Here is a 16404-nt window from a genome sequence, read left to right on the forward strand (position 1 = left end):
CAAGTTCAAATCAAATTCTGACTTAAAGATACAATAGAATACAAGTAACATTAATGACAGTCTGGCAAAATATATCAATCACATTTCACATTACTCAAAACTTTGCAACTTTGCCATTTTGATTATTAAAAACATGAATTAATTGTGTCTTCTGCAGGTTCAGAGTTGCACTAACTCGTCATGTGGTTGTGTGGTTGTGAATGACGGAGGCGTTCCCACCAGTCTGAACCAGAACTAGCTCTACAGCGAAGGCAATAGAGAACTGCTGCTAGCAACAGAGCTTTGAACATCGAGCTAGCGAGAAGATAAAAGAGAAAACTGGAACGCCATCACGGATTTCTTGTGGGACAAACGCACAGGCCTCGCTGCTAAAACGGTAAAGTACAGTTACGGGCCGTTTTGTGCCGTTACGTAAGCCGCATTCCGACCATACGGTTAGTACGACAGCTAGCGAAAGTGTCTGTTGTGCTAGCTGATGAACGTAGCTAAGCTAAGATGGCGGTCAAAGTATTTACGTTAGCTTATGTTAGCAGAGCATGCTAACAGGCAGTAAGTCGTCTGTTGGTCCGTTAGCTGGTTCGACTTTAAAGCAATTTTTGGCTGTTAATGTGCTGGTGTTTGAAAACGGGACATGTTTATTGACTGTACGTCATGCCTCGGTGTTAACGGACATTAACAGAGTCAACGGCAGTGTCAATAACGCATCGTCTTAGCGTAAACGGTGTATTTACGCTAACCTGTGGTGGGATTTTTAACAGTTGGCTAAATATGATCAACAGGGTTTTTAAAAAAATGCATCCCTGCAGTTGATCCCTCTTCTCTATTCACATAATTTGAGGTGTACAAGTTGTCTTGTCTTGCTGCAGCTATTCTTGCACAGATTTGTAGGCTGCATGCTTCATCTGTATGCTCGTAAGAGTTGGTGTTAAACGGGTGTTTCTGTGATCAGCTGTAACGCAAATGTAACGTTTGGTCTGTGATACAACCAGGTTGATTAATCCAAATTTGTTGAGCAAGCTATTGTCGTCAATCAGCTTATTTGATATGATTTTAAAGAGCCATTCGATTTTAGCTTTAATGAACAATGTAGTACGACTTCTCATACAAATGGAAAGGTGTGTTTCAGGCTGGTTATTCAGTTAATTTTTAATGAAGTTTGTACTTTATTGTTTCCTACTATTGCCCACCTACTGACCCCCACAAATCACTTAGTGTCTGGCAGTGGACAGCTGTCCCACTGATGTCAATATTTGGCAGGAAGTAAAATGTGAACAGGCGAACATATTAAAAGGGGTCTTCAATTGTTCCTCGTAGTTTTTAATTCAACAAGCATTTTATAAACAATAGTTCTCTACAATGTTTTGTTTGTCCTAATAATCCACCAGATGCCTCACACGAGACGGTACTCGTCTTCGGACAGAGACAGTCGAAGCAGCTACCAAGACCGTTACAGAGACAGAGGACGAAGACACCGGCACAGAAGATCACCTTCCTACTCCTCAAGCAGTGACAGAGACAGAGACCGAGACAGAAGGGTACGGGGACACAGACAGGAAGGAAGCTTTATACGCTCAAGGAGGTATGTTTATGTGTACCGTGATACATATTTGGTTCAACTGTTACACTATAATTTTACATACCATGACAATCATTTTCTACCACAAGTACAAACTGCAGATCTTTTTTAGGGGGGGTTTGGTTGGTTGTCATTTTTACAATGTACGCCTCTGTCCAATTATTCAGTCGTAGCTATGACAATCGCTCAACGGAGCACCGGCCATTTGACCGAAGATACTGCGAGGGATACCGACGCTTGGATCAGAACCGAGATCAAGACCGCGACAGAGAAAGGGAGCCGCATGGAGCTGCTGAAAGTTACTATCCACGCGACTTCTCCCCAAACATGTACGACTACCGACGTGGCCGTGAAAGGGAGTCGTACCGGCGGAAAGGCAGCAGGCGTAAGCACAAACGAAGGCGGCGTAGAACCAGGTCCTATAGCCCATCCTCCTCGGTGAGTACAGCCAGTCCCGAGATTGTGTTTTAACTCTCCTCATCCTCTCTCCTTCCATCTCTGTCTCTTCCAATCAGCTCTTTCTGTCTCTGTTTTTCTCTAACCATTTCTTCCCCACAGCCCCAGGAATTGGTAAGTAGTAAAATCTTTATGATTTGTTTTCATCCTTTCAGAGGGGTTTTGTTTATTTTTTGTTTTTGTTTAGGTGGGTTTTTGCTTAAATTGGCATTTCTTTTTTGGCAGAGCATTTTCATTTTTATGCAGATAGTTTTTCAGTAGTTCATTAATGATCAAGTGCTAATTCTTGATGCTCTTCAGATACATGCTCATCACATCTTTCCTAACTTTTTGTTTGAAAGCCTAGTTCCACCTGGTCACACTTCATTCCTGTCAGTGGCCCTACCTTTCATAAGATTTACTAGTGTATGCTGTCACGTCTTTTGTAAAAGGCTTAAATGCCTGTGGTAACAGTTGGTTGGCCACTTGTGAACGTTAGTGCAGATAGGCTGAAAAAAGTGAAAATGTTCTACCAAACACTGCAACATTTAGGTTGAAATAGAATGCAGACTTTTGTTAGAACTTACTGACATTTGAAATGTCTTTGCATTTTTTGTGTGGGTTGTATTTGACCACACGTGTGTTTTAAGTAATATAAATTTAAGTGAGCAAGGGGTTGAATTTGATTTAGTATACATGCTGGGGGTTATCTTTAAATAGTACCTGCTTGATTACATTTGGTCCTCTCATTTTATTTTCCATCTTGTTTGCTCTGAAAAGTCAACCTCATAAGTTTGCATTAGTTATATTACTGTTTTTATTGGTTTTTGCGTTGATGAATGGATATGCCAGTTGCTTCCTTGTTTGTAAGCAGCTGTGGTTTAAGATAGAGGGAGGAGAGGAGCAGAGGACAACATGTAATCTTTGACTTGTTCCCTTGCACTATATCCCTATCGTTATATATTTCCTTCACGTGGTGTCATGCGTGAATCGCCCCATGACCACCAAACCCACCTACAACCACAACTACCACCAACACCACCCTCCTCTTCCCTCCTCGTCCACCTGACGCCATTGCTGCGGCTGCCCCTGAAAACCCCCTGTTCCCTCCGGTCGTGTCGTGACCTGCTGATGGCGGTTTGGGTGTGAAAACAGCGGAGCGACAGCCGGACGCGGGCACTGAGTGTGAGGGACGACGAGGAAGGGCACCTGATCTGTCGGAGTGGGGACGTCCTGCAAGAGAGATGTACTCACTGCCACTACTCTATCGTAACCATTCTCCATATGAGTATTAAAGCATAGAGCATTTACATGACATGGGAGTGCCTAATGATGATGATGATGATGATGATGATGCCTGGCTAGAATGCTCTTCGCTCTAGCTGAAATAGCAGGGTGGATTGCAAGAATGTTGAAGATTTTGAGAGGGACTAGATACCTTCTCCGTTTTGTTCTAGGATTTTAAGCTGTGGAGCATTTTCTGTGTTTCACAGGTTACTTGACTTTCTTAAACATAGATTCCCATTTGCAGGCATTGTCTCTGTTGCGTTGCAGATTAAAACTTGGTTACAGTTCTATATCTGTAACTTAAGATAGCTATTTTCCACTATGAGGGTTCCAGGGATTTTTTTTATTTTTTTTTTTTAGTAGAAATCTAACATGCACATCACTTTTAATATCTTCGTAGTACAACCAGCGCACATTTAGACAGTGAATGTAACCCGTTTGTCATTTTCACTATCATGCGATGTTCAGTAGAAATACTAATCATTTTTCCTGTTTCACTCAACACCCTCGTGTCCTTTGGGGCAAAAACGGCCACATTTTATTTTCGATGACTGCAAATTGGTCATCATCGGAATGGAGCGCTTTACATACGCTCCCTTATTTTATTCACATGTATCATAGTGCAATGCATATAATTATCATAGATTACCTCAGATTGTTTCACGCCTGCCCGATTGAATAGGCAGCCATTTGAAAAAGGGATGGGCGCTAGAATTGATACGCCTGTCTACACTTTTTGCATTATGTATTCCTGCTTATGGCCACATGTCTAATGCTATCGTTCTTTCTTTTCCCCCCCTCCTTCTCTTCCTTTTCTCTCTATGGTGTGTTGCAGATGAGATTGTCAGCACTTTGGGGGAAGGCACTTTTGGGAGGGTGATGCAGTGCATAGACCATCGCAGGTATGTGTCAGTTGACACTGAAAGGCTGTCACCTCCTCATTGTGCTCAATCAGCCTAATGAGATCATGAAAAGAATATTCAACCATTGTTTTCCATCTTTACATTGGTTGTTTTAATTTAAAAAACAGCTACATTAGACTTTATACAGCTTTCAAGGTTCTGTTCTTCTCCCTGCTGCCTTTGTTGATAGCATGGTGCAGTCTACTGTAGGCAAATTAGCTCTATTGTTTATTAACCTTGTGTGACTGTTAGATTCATAATGGAAGATGCATTGTCTTGTGCTAGAAAAAGTACATCAAGCAAGTTTGATTTTCATTTTCATGGTCAGGGCCTTAAGAAAGTTACACTTGCAGTTTCTTTGTTCATGCCATCAAGATGCTTTTTGCAAGCAGGGAGTTCTCATGTTTCCATCATATACTGTAACTATAATGGCTATCAGAGACTTTGCTGTCTCAGTCATGTTATTTAGTGTTATGTGTTTACTGTAAAGTTAAATCACTTTTGTGTCTGGAATTCAGTATGGCCCTTTTCTGGGACTCAGTGTCCCACTGTATGTTTTTTATATTTTATTTCCTGTTTTTGGCTTCATACTATCATATGTTTCACAGGGGAGGAGCCTCTGTTGCTCTGAAAATTATCAAAAATGTGGAGAAGTACAAGGAAGCAGCTCGCCTGGAGATAAATGTCCTTGAGAAGATCAATGAAAAGGACCCTGATAACAAATTGTGAGTTCTGACTGAGTATAGCCAACACCAATTTTATTATTAGAACTTTGCCATAAGCCTAGAATTTACCTGTGCTCACATTAGTTTAGCTGTTCAATAAAAGCCTCATTGTTTCCTGGCAGCTTTCATCAGCCAAGAAAAATATTTGATTTAGCTGAACGACCCACTAACATCACTGTAACACTTCCTGTATCTTGTTTATCTTGCAGCCTGTGTGTACAGATGTATGACTGGTTTGACTACCACGGTCACATGTGTATCTCCTTTGAGCTGCTAGCTCTCAGCACCTTCGACTTTCTAAAGGAAAACAACTACCTACCCTATTCAATTGGTCAGGTCAGACACATGGCCTACCAAATCTGTCTTGCTGTGAAGTGTAAGTTTTTATTTTTTATTTTTAATGTCTTTTAATTGGTTTTAGTACAAAGGAAACTTTTATGATTCGGGAATAAAGAATGCAACAAATGTTTCGCAACATATTGCTAACAAGTAAAAGCAACCAATTTAGCATGTTCAGTGTAGACAAAGAGACTCTCATAACTGGAACTTGTATTTTTGCATTAATGTTCCTAAAATAAGTTTAGTTTTGCAACAAACGACAATCTATTCCAGATGTTTTTCTCATGCCCTATTTATTTATTACACCATATCTATATCATTATACACTGATTAACCACTTTTACTTATGTTTCTTCTCTTCAGTTCTCCATGACAATAAGCTGACACACACAGACTTGAAGCCGGAGAACATCCTGTTTGTCAACTCAGACTTTACAATGTCCTTCAATGTCGAGAAGGTAAGCAGCAATAGATAACAAAGGACAAAGGTGAAAGACATTTATTGTGTATTGACTTTAGTGGCAGGTCGGTTCCAAACTGAAAAGCCAACACTATTTTTACTATGATACTGAACATTATTGAACTTTTGTGAAAATGTTGCTAATATATATATTAGAGGTCTCTTCTAACCCACAGCTGCGGTTTATTAAAAAACGTCTGGACTAAAATGTTCCATAAACAGCGCTACTTACAGACACTATTTACATAAAACTTTGTAGGAAAGTCCATCAAAACTCCACTGTTCTGAGAAACACTGTTCTTTCTTGCAGAAGCGAGAGGAGCGGACGGTTAAGAGCACGGCAGTACGCGTGGTGGACTTTGGCAGTGCTACTTTTGACCATGAGCACCACAGCACCATTGTGTCCACGCGGCATTACCGGGCCCCTGAGGTCATTCTAGGTGAGGATGTCCACGGGCTCTGGGCCTGGAAATGGTTGTAAACACCACTTCTCAGACTGGATTTTAGGATTATTTCAACTATCTCGGTTCCAATTAAAACAGTCTCAGACATTCAACAGGGACAGCAGTTTATTTCAGTCGGCACAAGTCGGTCGTCGTTCCTACTTTGCTCTGTCGACCAAAGATTTACCGGCAAGTTCTTGTAGAAACAGTCTGCGTTCTACAAGCAGTTCAGTATTTCTCTGCTGAAAAGCATTTCTGCAAGTTGATGCCTCCTTTTTTGCATCCATCATAGATTCACAAGATTCATAAGTCTGCCGATTTAAAGAATCTAATATAGAAAGTGCTGCTTGAGTAATTCATAAATGTTATCGTTCCATGGTTTCTCCAGCAGAGTGCACTACCACTCACAGTAAAGTGACAGGCTGCTTGCTAAAAGCAGTTACACATTTCAAATACCAAGAGATATAATGTTTTCTTTTTGGAACAGAAAACAGCAAACCTAACCAACCACTCAGTCCAGCACTAGGCACTAGGGAGGCATGATGGGAAATGTGAGCTGCCCCGATCGCTAATCATCTCTAGCTTAAGCCCATGGCATTTTACACTGCTTAAATTAGCCTAGTGGCTAGTAGACTTGTCCTTACTCATAGCTCTTCTCCTCTTACTTGTTTTTAAGTCGGTGCATCTCTTGACAGAACACCACGGTTGAATTTTAGCCAACTTGTACGTTTTTTTCAGTGTAACGTTATTGAAAAAGACCAGCTAGTATTGTAAGCGAGGGCAACAAGTTAAGGGAGTGCCAGTCGTTAGAATGCTGTCGCTCTCACTCACTTTGTGCACAAAGATCCGCCCTCAGTGACACAGAGGAGGAAAGGACAGAAACTAGCGTGACAGTAAAGACTCACAATGAGCTGAAAATAAAACGAGTGCACATAAAGTAGGTCATTAAAATATAAAATTTCTTTCTGTCTGGCAATGTTAGGGGAAATACTGAAGTTTATTGTTAAACTCTAAAATATTTGGCCCAGGTAATGTAAGGAGTACAAATTGACACAACATCACTTTAGCCTATGAATTAATGCCCTCTATGTTCCAATCTTTTCTTGGAAGCACATGGTATTCATGCAATAAACAGGATTGCCTTATGTAGCTTAAAGGCTGAGTCACATGAACAATTCTTTGTGATGTTGGCAAGCGTCGACTCCAGTCTGGAGAAGTCTCCACATATGACAAATTTTCATGCCTCCAAGCCGGCGACATGTATTAGTAGGCCTCAAGCTTAAGGATGTCCTGTGGTCCCGGGAGCCAAAACGATAGGATCGGGGAGGATAAAACAAATTTTTGGGTTGAAATTCACATTTCAAATAAGAGTTGAAAAGTTAATGAATGACAATGAAAGTTATGTTTTGTGTAGCACACAGTTCTTACTAAACCGTGACAACATAAACACACACAAACACACCTAAGTCAATGTGACAAGCTTGCTAGTGTTGATGGTAACGTTACCAGTTAAGCTAATGTTAGACTGCTTGATTGTAACTCTAACATCACAGTTACCACAAGCTAACCAGTCAGCAGCCGAGGAGTCAAAACTGCAACAGCAAAATCATGTTACTACTTACTACTTACGATGATGATGATTGATTTTTTTTGTGATAATATATAGAAAAACTTTTAAATTTGGGACGGTCCACATTTCTTTCGGGACAGCTTAGGTTATATTTTGGGATGATTCTGTGAGGATGGTGAAAAAAGATAGTTGAGAGCCATTATGACATCTTCACACAAATGTTCAATAGGATAAAACGATGAAGTGATGACGTTTTGGACAGACATGGATGTAAACTGCGACCACGAGGTGGTTATTCTAGTTGTAGATGTTTTCATTCATTCAATACATGTGGTCGTCCCTCAGAGCTGGGTTGGAGCCATCCCTGTGACGTGTGGAGCATTGGCTGTATCCTCTTTGAGTACTACCTGGGCTTCACCTTGTTTCAGGTACAATTGCACCCTGCTGCAGCGAAGACTTGGGCCAGTTAAGACTACTTTAGGACTGTTCTACTTTGTTATTGATATTTCTTAGCTCTGACTGTCTCTGAAACTATGTGTAGCAGCAGAACCAGCAGTGGTTAAACCCTGATTATCTTCTGAATCAGTCTTTACATCTCTGTCTGTTGAATAATGGTTGTGTTACTCATATTTCTTTCAGACTCATGACAACAGGGAACATTTGGCCATGATGGAGAGAATCTTGGGACCGGTGCCCTCTAGGATGATTCGTAAGACGAGGTGAGGGAACATACAAACTCAGCAAAGTAATACAAGTGCCTGTAACACACATTAATACAACTTTATTTAAATACAAAACAACATAACAACCTAACCTAACATGCTCACTGAATTCCGAACCTTCTCAGAAAGCAGAAGTATTTCTATCGTGGCCGTCTGGACTGGGACGAGAGCTCCTCAGCAGGGAAATACGTCAGAGAAAACTGCAAACCCTTACGGGTAAGAGGGATGGATGTGGAGGGGAAAAGGATGAAATATGATTAGCAGGACTGAAACATGAAAATGGTGCTTAGTACTGTAGGAACAAAATCTTTTTTTTATTTTGTACTGCAGTTCTTCTCATGAGAGTTTCTTAGTGTTCCTCTTACTCTGTTTCTTGTTACTCTTCCTTCTTCCCGCCATCAGCGGTACTTGCTGTCGGAGGCGGAGGAGCACCACCAGCTGTTTGACCTCATTGAAAGCATGTTGGAGTACGAGCCCTCCAAGAGGCTGGCGCTGGCCGACTCACTCAAACACCCTTTCTTTGAGAACGGAGCGATTAGCGAGGCAGGAAGCAGCAAAAACTGGGAGGGCAACCGGGACATCAGCCGGTGACCCATGAGCCTCCAAAGACTGAATGACAGGGGAGATCAAGTCTTTTCTATATGGAGCGGGTGAACTGTTAAATTATACGGAGCTTCTGGTGTTTTCTGACTTATGTCATTAAAGCATGGACACCATAACTTCTCGCTCCACCACCCTACTCCTCTGACGTCCACCTCTGCAGCCACAAGAGGCATGTTTTTTTGCAGCAGAGAGACCAAAATAACCCACAAAAGACTGGAGGAGAGTTGAAAAGAATAAATCTTTTATAGCCGTCACAGCCTGAATAGAGGACAATTATATGGAAGATTGTTTGTACCCAAAGTAGCCCTCTATGCAGCGCCTGTCTTCCTTTTGACTTCCGAACTACCTTTCTCCCTTCCGTCCGTCCGGCTATTATTTTCATCAGCATGTAAAGAAAATAATTCACATTTATAAGGAAATAAGCACTACAGAACCGGTTACACCAAAACTCACTTTCGGAGAAGAAATGTCTTCCTATTCTGAAGTCAAAGGAAAGGGTAAAAAGGAGAGAAAGCTGTATGCAGCGCAAGTCCTCACTCGCATTATTCTAAACATGGAGACATGCAAGATATTCTATTATGCTAACATCAGATTCAAATTGAATGTCATATTTCCTTGGGCAAGTATCCCCAGCAGAGACGAATGTCTCTGGTTTTTGTTTACGTTTTTGTTAAGTGAACACTTGCTTTGCAAATCATTTTTCATGTTTGTTTATTTATCTAAAAGGATTATCCCTTATGAGGAGACTCTTAATCTTGGGTCGATGGGTCTGTTATTATTTGCCGATGAGATGATAATGGTGACGGACACCCCGCACACACACAGGCCTATTGTCTTATTGATAGTTCTATGTTTCTTATGTGTGTGTAGGGGTGGGATGGTGTGAGTGAGACGTTCATGTTTTGCTCAGTGAATAGTTCAGCATTAGTCATGGGAATGTTCTCGCATACTTTTAAACACACAAAACTGCCTTTTCCGTGTGTGATTTGGTCCGACCTGAAGTCTCTTATTTAGGTTAAGCACACAGCTCCTGGTTGTAGCTGATGAGCCACACACACAAGTCCTGTTGCCGGTATTTATTTGATTTATAATAGGTCATATTGCCCAACCCCCACCTGTACATGACTTGTTTTTTTTTTGTATGAAATTAAAGCGTATAAAAATGTATATATGTACGATTGTGTAGAATTAAAGTTAAGTCCTCCTGGCCAAAGGCTTTATGGTGCTCTGAGTATCGGTTTAGGCCTCTGGTAGCTAAAGGGAGGCGCTCTGTCTTTACATACCATCACTGTGTCTGAGTCCATCTCTTATCTCTGACTAACGCCACTGCTGGATGATGTTCAAAAGTCAGGGGTGTCTGAAATATGCAAGTGAAGGTGGTGTCTACATTGTTCTATCCAAAGTGAACTCATTAATTGGTTTTTAAAATTAATTCAGATAAATATATTGCTTGAAGAAAATTAACATTACTTAACTTTTATTGAGAAAAACATATTTTTCCACTTCATTGTCTTTCTAGGAAGCAGCTCAGGCGTGCAGACCAGTATACAGTTAGGTTAAGATATTCATATGTTGATTTTGTTGCCATATTTAATTTTTCTTAAAGTATTGTTTTTTATTCGTGAGACTACTTTTGATTTTGCTGGTCACATGTACAGGTATTGTATGCTTCCTCTTATACTTAATTTCTTGTTAGTTAATTACTGTTGGGAGCTAATCTCTCTCTCTCTCTCTCTCTCTCTCTCTCTCACTTACAAAACTTACGTTAAGCTGTCGCCCTGTCATTACAGGAAGAGTGGAAAACCCGGAAGATCTGCTGTATCAATGCTTCGTCACGTAAGCAGAGCGCCTCACTCACTGTCCCCATCCTTTCTCCCTCCACTGTTCTGTGAATGAGTGGATTATTCTGGGCTCTACAGTCCTAATTATTATCTGTGGCTGTAGGGCATTAAGACCAGATATTGCCAAAGGACAGGACTTGAGACTGAACAAAGTGATATAGGGCTCCCACCACTGGGTCAAAAGTGTACTTAGATTGGCACATTAATGCTGGGACCCTTAGGGCCCCTTGAGGTTAGTGGTCTGGGTCAAAATTATTTTATTGCATTTTCTTACAACATACTACACATTTTTATGACATACTACACTATGATTTTTAAAAAATACTTTTCTTTGCCAAACTATTTTATAACATTTTCATAACATACCATACTGGCCGGAGGCATTCTGTTTTCAAGTTGTCGGTAATAACGTCACATTTTGTGAACACGATATCTCAGGAACGCCTGAAGGAAATTTCTTCAAATATTAAACATCCACTTGGACTCAAAGATGAACCTCACAGAGCAAGTTTTGGGCTATAACTAAAGAAAGAATGTGCTCATTATTTTTTATACAAATACATTTTTCGACATACTATACTGCGACTGTATTTTGACTTTCACTATATATTCTAATGACTTGTTAAGGACTTTTTTTTTAGACTATTTTTGACATACTTTACTATTACTTAAAAAAGAAAAATCACTCTTCTGTGACTTTTTCGACATACTATACTGTGAATTGTGTATTACTTTTTTCGACATAATATACCATTTAATTTTTATGACATTTTTCAATGTACTATACTATGACTTTTACTTTGTGACTTTTCCGACTTACTATACTATGACATAGTATATACTATGGCTTTTTAAAAATATTTTTAACGTACTATACTATGAAATTCTTTGACTTTCCATACTATGACTTTTTGTCTTATTTAGGATATACTATACTTTGACCTTTGTTAGACTTTTTTGAATTGTTTGTACATACTACTGTATACAGTACTACAACACTATACGCATTCTTTTCCGACATACTATGTACTATGACTTGTTTTTATTTAATTTTTTTCGACATAGTACTATGACTTGTATCAAAATACTATACCAAAAAAAAAAATCTTTGACATTCTATACTATGACTTTTTTTTAAACGTTTATCTACATTCTATGCTATAACTTTTTTCGAAATACTATGACTTTTTTCAACATACTATATCAGGGGTATTCAATTAATATTTAATGAGGTCCAGTTAGAGAGAATTTCCTCATGCAAAGATCCGGTACATCACAATAACGTCTAACTGCCGTTATGATTTAGTCCCCTAGCAGTTGTATCAGCGTCTGTATGAACTCAACAACGGACTGTCAAATCATCTCTCTGTTCAACATATTATAGTATGACTTCTTTATGACTTAGTACAACATATACTATGACTTTTTCGACGTACTAAACTGTCCTTTTTCGACATGCTATATTAGGACTTTTTTTATGACTATGGCTAGACTATATTAGGACTTTTTTTGACATACTAAACTATGACTTTTTTTTTTGAACATGCTATACTATGACTTTGTCGAAGTGCTATGCGATGACTTTTATGACTTTCGACATGCTATACTATGACTGTTTTATGACTTTCAACATGCTATACTAGACTTTTATGACTATTTGACATATAATATGTTTTTTTTCAACATGCTATACTATGACTGTTTTATGACTTTCAACATGCTATACTAGACTTTTATGACTCTATTTGACATATAATATGTTTTTTTTCAACATGCTATACTATGACTGTTTTATGACTTTCAACATGCTATACTAGACTTTTATGACTCTATTTGACATATAATATGTTTTTTTTCAACATGCTATACTAGGACTGTTTTATGACTTTCAACATGCTATACTAGACTTTTATGACTATTTGACATATAATATGTTTTTTTTCAACATGCTATACTAGGACTGTTTTATGACTTTCAACATGCTATACTAGACTTTTATGACTCTATTTGACATATAATATGTTTTTTTTCAACATGCTATACTAGGACTGTTTTATGACTTTCAACATGCTATACTAGGACTTTCGACATGCTATGGCTTTTTGGACTTTTTCGAAATACTATAATATGACTTTTTTATAACTTCTTTCGACATCGACAGTATATTATAAAAAGACTTTCATAGTATGAAAAATGTCAGTGTATATAGCATGTTGTGAAAAGTCCTAGTATAGCATGTCAAAAAAATCATTGTTTAGCATGTCGAAAAGTCATATCACTTTTATGTACACAGCATTCATATTGCAACTTTAAAAGTAATACAGTAAAATATAATAATAAATATTCTGTGTACATAAAGCTGTACACATATAGCATGTTGAAAAAAGTCATAGTATAGTTTTTTCAACATATTATACATTGTACTTGAAAAAGACAGTATAGTTTATTTTTTTGACATACTTACACTTTTATAAGATTTATTTATCTTTAACTTTTCAACTTACTACACAATACATTTTGTATCACTCTTTTCAACATACTATACTATCACTTTTTATGACTTTTTTAAATACACTATACTATTCTATCACTTTTTATGACATACTATATATGTCCTTATACATTAAGACTTTTGTATGACTTGCATGCAATACAATGACTTTTCTATAATTCTTTCCACTTTTATGACATGCTATACCATGACCTTTGTATAACATACTAGAATTTGACTGACAGTTTACTCTTAACTTTGTGGCATATTACTCAAATACTTTTTTTATAACATACTATTGTATGACGATCGTAACGAAACATTTGAATTACTATCATTATTTATATTAATTACTTTACTATGATAACATTTTTTTATGGCATAATATACAACTTTTTATATACTATAGTATGACTTTTTGATATACTATACTCTGAGGTCTCAATGACTTATTTTACTGTACTATGACTCTATGTCTTTTGATGCCTACTACACTATGACTTGACATACAATACTATGACTTTCATGACACACTGTATAACGATTGTTTTGGCATACTATACATGCTACATTATGTCTTTTTCATGACTTTTTAGGACATTGACATACACTGTATGGCTTTTTGAAACACTAAACGTTTCATGACGTACTATACTTTGACATACTCTGACTTTTTATGGCAAATGATACTATGGCTTTTCTTTAATGACATACTATACTGACATTTTAATGGACACTTCACTATAACTTTCTGTCATATTATGCTGACTTTTTATGGCATACTATACTATTACATAATGTGACAAGCTATACTGTGGCTTTTCACAACTTTTGATTTTTGAATGACACTATACTATCTCTTTTCTGGCAACAAGTGATAGTATAGCAAAAAGAAAGAAGGATTTAAACAGAGGGCTATTTCATTGTGAAATACTTAAAAAATAGACAATCTTGGCACAGCTGTCAGATTAACGGCTTTTCAACTTTTTGCGCTGGACTTTATATTTTCAGCTTTAGTGTTTCCTGCTAACGAGTGCACTTGTTTTTTTAATACTGTACTATGAATTTAGACTTTCCTGATGTTCAGAATGTAACTTTTGAACTAAGACCAGCCAGCCTATTAGAAGTCAAACCTCCAACTGTAAACAGGTTTATGAGAGCTATTTCAATGGTCTAATTTAAACAAACTGGCTGTTTTCCTGGACAGCTGTTAATGAGATAAACTCTTACGTCTTCAGCTAATCTTGTTTGAGGATCAGGGAGTCATCAGTCAAATCCCCATAAGACCAGTCGGTGACAGCGTTGTGTAGCCTACATGTACTGAAGCAATGCAACGAATGGATACTATCAGCTGATTGTGTCTACAGGAGATACCACTTGCAGGTGAGTCCCATTGTTTTATTATAGGCTTGTACAGTGAATTGTGTTCATTTGCACTTTTGCACAGAAACAAGACGGATTTGTAGAAGACTATAAGTTGATTTAAGACGCTAACTGTAAATTTAGGTAGATGACGTTCAGGTGCTTTTACTTCCATGACATTTAAAAAATGAAATGAAGACAACATGAGAACATATTGCTGTAAGTGGCCATAATTGTGATTATTTGTTGCAGATAAAAACCTCATTCCTGGTTTAAAAGTAAAGAAAAGCAACAACGCAGACTTTTGGTCCTGGACTTTGAAAAGGTCATAATCTCAGCGTATCATCCTGTGAGCTATTACAAAGCCTGGGAAACCCCACCTGCTACTCCACACGGGACAACTCTTGAAATGGATTCCCTAATGTCGCTGGGTGCCCCTCTGAAGCAGTTCACCAGCTGTGTGTCAGGGAAGCGCACCTCCACCAAGAGAGGGGCCAAGGGTAGCCAGTCTGTCCGCAGACTCAGCTTCACCCGCAGGAAGAGCGTCAGTAGGAGGAGAAGCCTTCCCTGCAGCAACCAGAAAGTCCCCGACTCCTGGCTCAGACTGTACCAGGATGACCTGAAGAGAGAAAGGTATAGGGTAACACGTTTATTCATAGTCATCCGCTTTGAAACAGGCATTCTAGTCTCAAACTGATAATTTGTCATCCAGTGATTTATCCATTTTTGTGCTAATAATTGTTAAAGAATGGGTTTTAATACTTTTCTGACAGTGTGACAACTCATTAAGAAATTCAGTTATTGTCTTGTTATCCAGCTGAGACTCTTGGCAAGGCCACATTTGGATTGAGGCTAAGGCTGTGCCTTACATGAATAAGCTGCTTTCCCATGTGCTGTTCTTAACGTTGCTCTGCGCCGTTTGCCAAAGGAAACGTCAGCAAGCCATACTGGCCAAGAAGAACGCAGAGAGGACAGTTAGAAGAACTCACTTCAGGAGCCACCACTGCCTCCCAAGGGTAAGGGAACAAAAAAATCAAAAATGACAGACGTTTGGTTGTCAGTATATAAAATCTTACAATCACCTTCTCTTCCACATGCAGCAGACCACCACTGCCAGAAAACCAGCCCCGGTGAAGGACGAGTCCTTCTTCGGAGCCTTCCAAGGCCTCAGTCTGGATGGACTGCTGGGAGACGGCAGTGGGTCTCCCGCTGCCTCGATGCCTGCTGTTAGTGGAGATCAGTGCAAAGTTATGTGAGGAACATTTAAGGACAATCAGACTGTTCAAATGATCCTAATGCTCAAGGACAAAGGGCTCATGGAGGGAAGGTGTTTTGAGTTGAAAATAAAACCCTAACCCAAGACAAAGGGGAAAGGCAAAATGATTTGGCTTCCTGTCTTCATTTCTTCTTTTTACTAAAGACAATATTGCTTTTTGTTCTGGATTCCTTGATGGTTTTGCAATGCACTTCATTAGTCTTTGTAAAATGTCTGTCTCCTTTTTGAAAAAAGAATACATACAATTAAGCAAATCTGACACGTTGGCCTGGAATTGTATTGGTCCAGTGTTCTCACTGCTGAGCTGCTTTTGTGTCATTTGAAATCCAAAGCAGAAACTAAACAGGCAATTGGATTTTATTCAACATAAAT

General features: G+C 38.7%; 2 protein-coding genes across 4 annotated transcripts; both read left to right on the forward strand.

Annotated features, from left to right (window-relative positions):
* The first annotated feature begins 222 nt into the window (after positions 1-222).
* clk2a (CDC-like kinase 2a) lies at positions 223-14724 on the forward strand. Of its 3 annotated transcripts, XM_068711209.1 has the most exons (14): positions 223-376; positions 1386-1579; positions 1744-2014; positions 3167-3257; positions 4134-4200; positions 4809-4925; positions 5135-5301; positions 5628-5722; positions 6035-6164; positions 8083-8165; positions 8377-8456; positions 8585-8675; positions 10853-10898; positions 14633-14724. In XM_068711209.1, exons 2-14 carry the CDS (start codon positions 1386-1388, stop codon positions 14644-14646), a joined length of 1446 nt encoding a protein of 481 aa, XP_068567310.1. In that variant the 5' UTR covers positions 223-376; the 3' UTR covers positions 14647-14724. The 3 variants fall into 3 exon arrangements, with proteins under 3 accessions (XP_068567310.1, XP_068567309.1, XP_068567311.1); XM_068711208.1 differs by lacking the exons at positions 10853-10898; positions 14633-14724 and adding an exon at positions 8862-10347 and having other exon boundaries at positions 224-376; XM_068711210.1 differs by lacking the exons at positions 223-376; positions 1386-1579; positions 3167-3257; positions 10853-10898; positions 14633-14724 and adding an exon at positions 8862-10347 and having other exon boundaries at positions 1924-2014.
* Positions 14687-16139, forward strand: si:ch211-81a5.8 (uncharacterized protein LOC560648 homolog). The gene is made up of 4 exons (XM_068711211.1): positions 14687-14777; positions 15009-15389; positions 15685-15772; positions 15857-16139. The coding sequence occupies exons 2-4, from the start codon at positions 15166-15168 to the stop codon at positions 16010-16012; spliced, it is 468 nt and encodes a 155-aa protein (XP_068567312.1). The 5' UTR covers positions 14687-14777; positions 15009-15165; the 3' UTR covers positions 16013-16139.
* Positions 16140-16404: the final 265 nt, after the last annotated feature.

The sequence above is a fragment of the Cebidichthys violaceus genome, unplaced genomic scaffold (genome assembly GCF_023349555.1).
Source record: "Cebidichthys violaceus isolate CVI_PGR_0920_01 unplaced genomic scaffold, fCebVio1.0.p SCAF_16, whole genome shotgun sequence".
NCBI lineage: Eukaryota > Metazoa > Chordata > Actinopteri > Perciformes > Stichaeidae > Cebidichthys > Cebidichthys violaceus.

Bases quoted from the DNA above. Each gene is read 5' to 3' on its own strand.
- si:ch211-81a5.8 (XM_068711211.1), top strand. From the start codon at position 15,166: ATGGATTCCCTAATGTCGCTGGGTGCCCCTCTGAAGCAGTTCACCAGC. The intron at 15,390-15,684 runs GTATAGGGTAAC...CGTTTGCCAAAG, and splicing joins GATGACCTGAAGAGAGAAAG to GAAACGTCAGCAAGCCATAC. The intron at 15,773-15,856 runs GTAAGGGAACAA...TTCCACATGCAG, and splicing joins GCCACCACTGCCTCCCAAGG to CAGACCACCACTGCCAGAAA.
- clk2a (XM_068711208.1), top strand. From the start codon at position 1,386: ATGCCTCACACGAGACGGTACTCGTCTTCGGACAGAGACAGTCGAAGC. The intron at 3,258-4,133 runs GTACTCACTGCC...GGTGTGTTGCAG, and splicing joins GGACGTCCTGCAAGAGAGAT to ATGAGATTGTCAGCACTTTG. The intron at 5,723-6,034 runs GTAAGCAGCAAT...TCTTTCTTGCAG, and splicing joins TGTCCTTCAATGTCGAGAAG to AAGCGAGAGGAGCGGACGGT.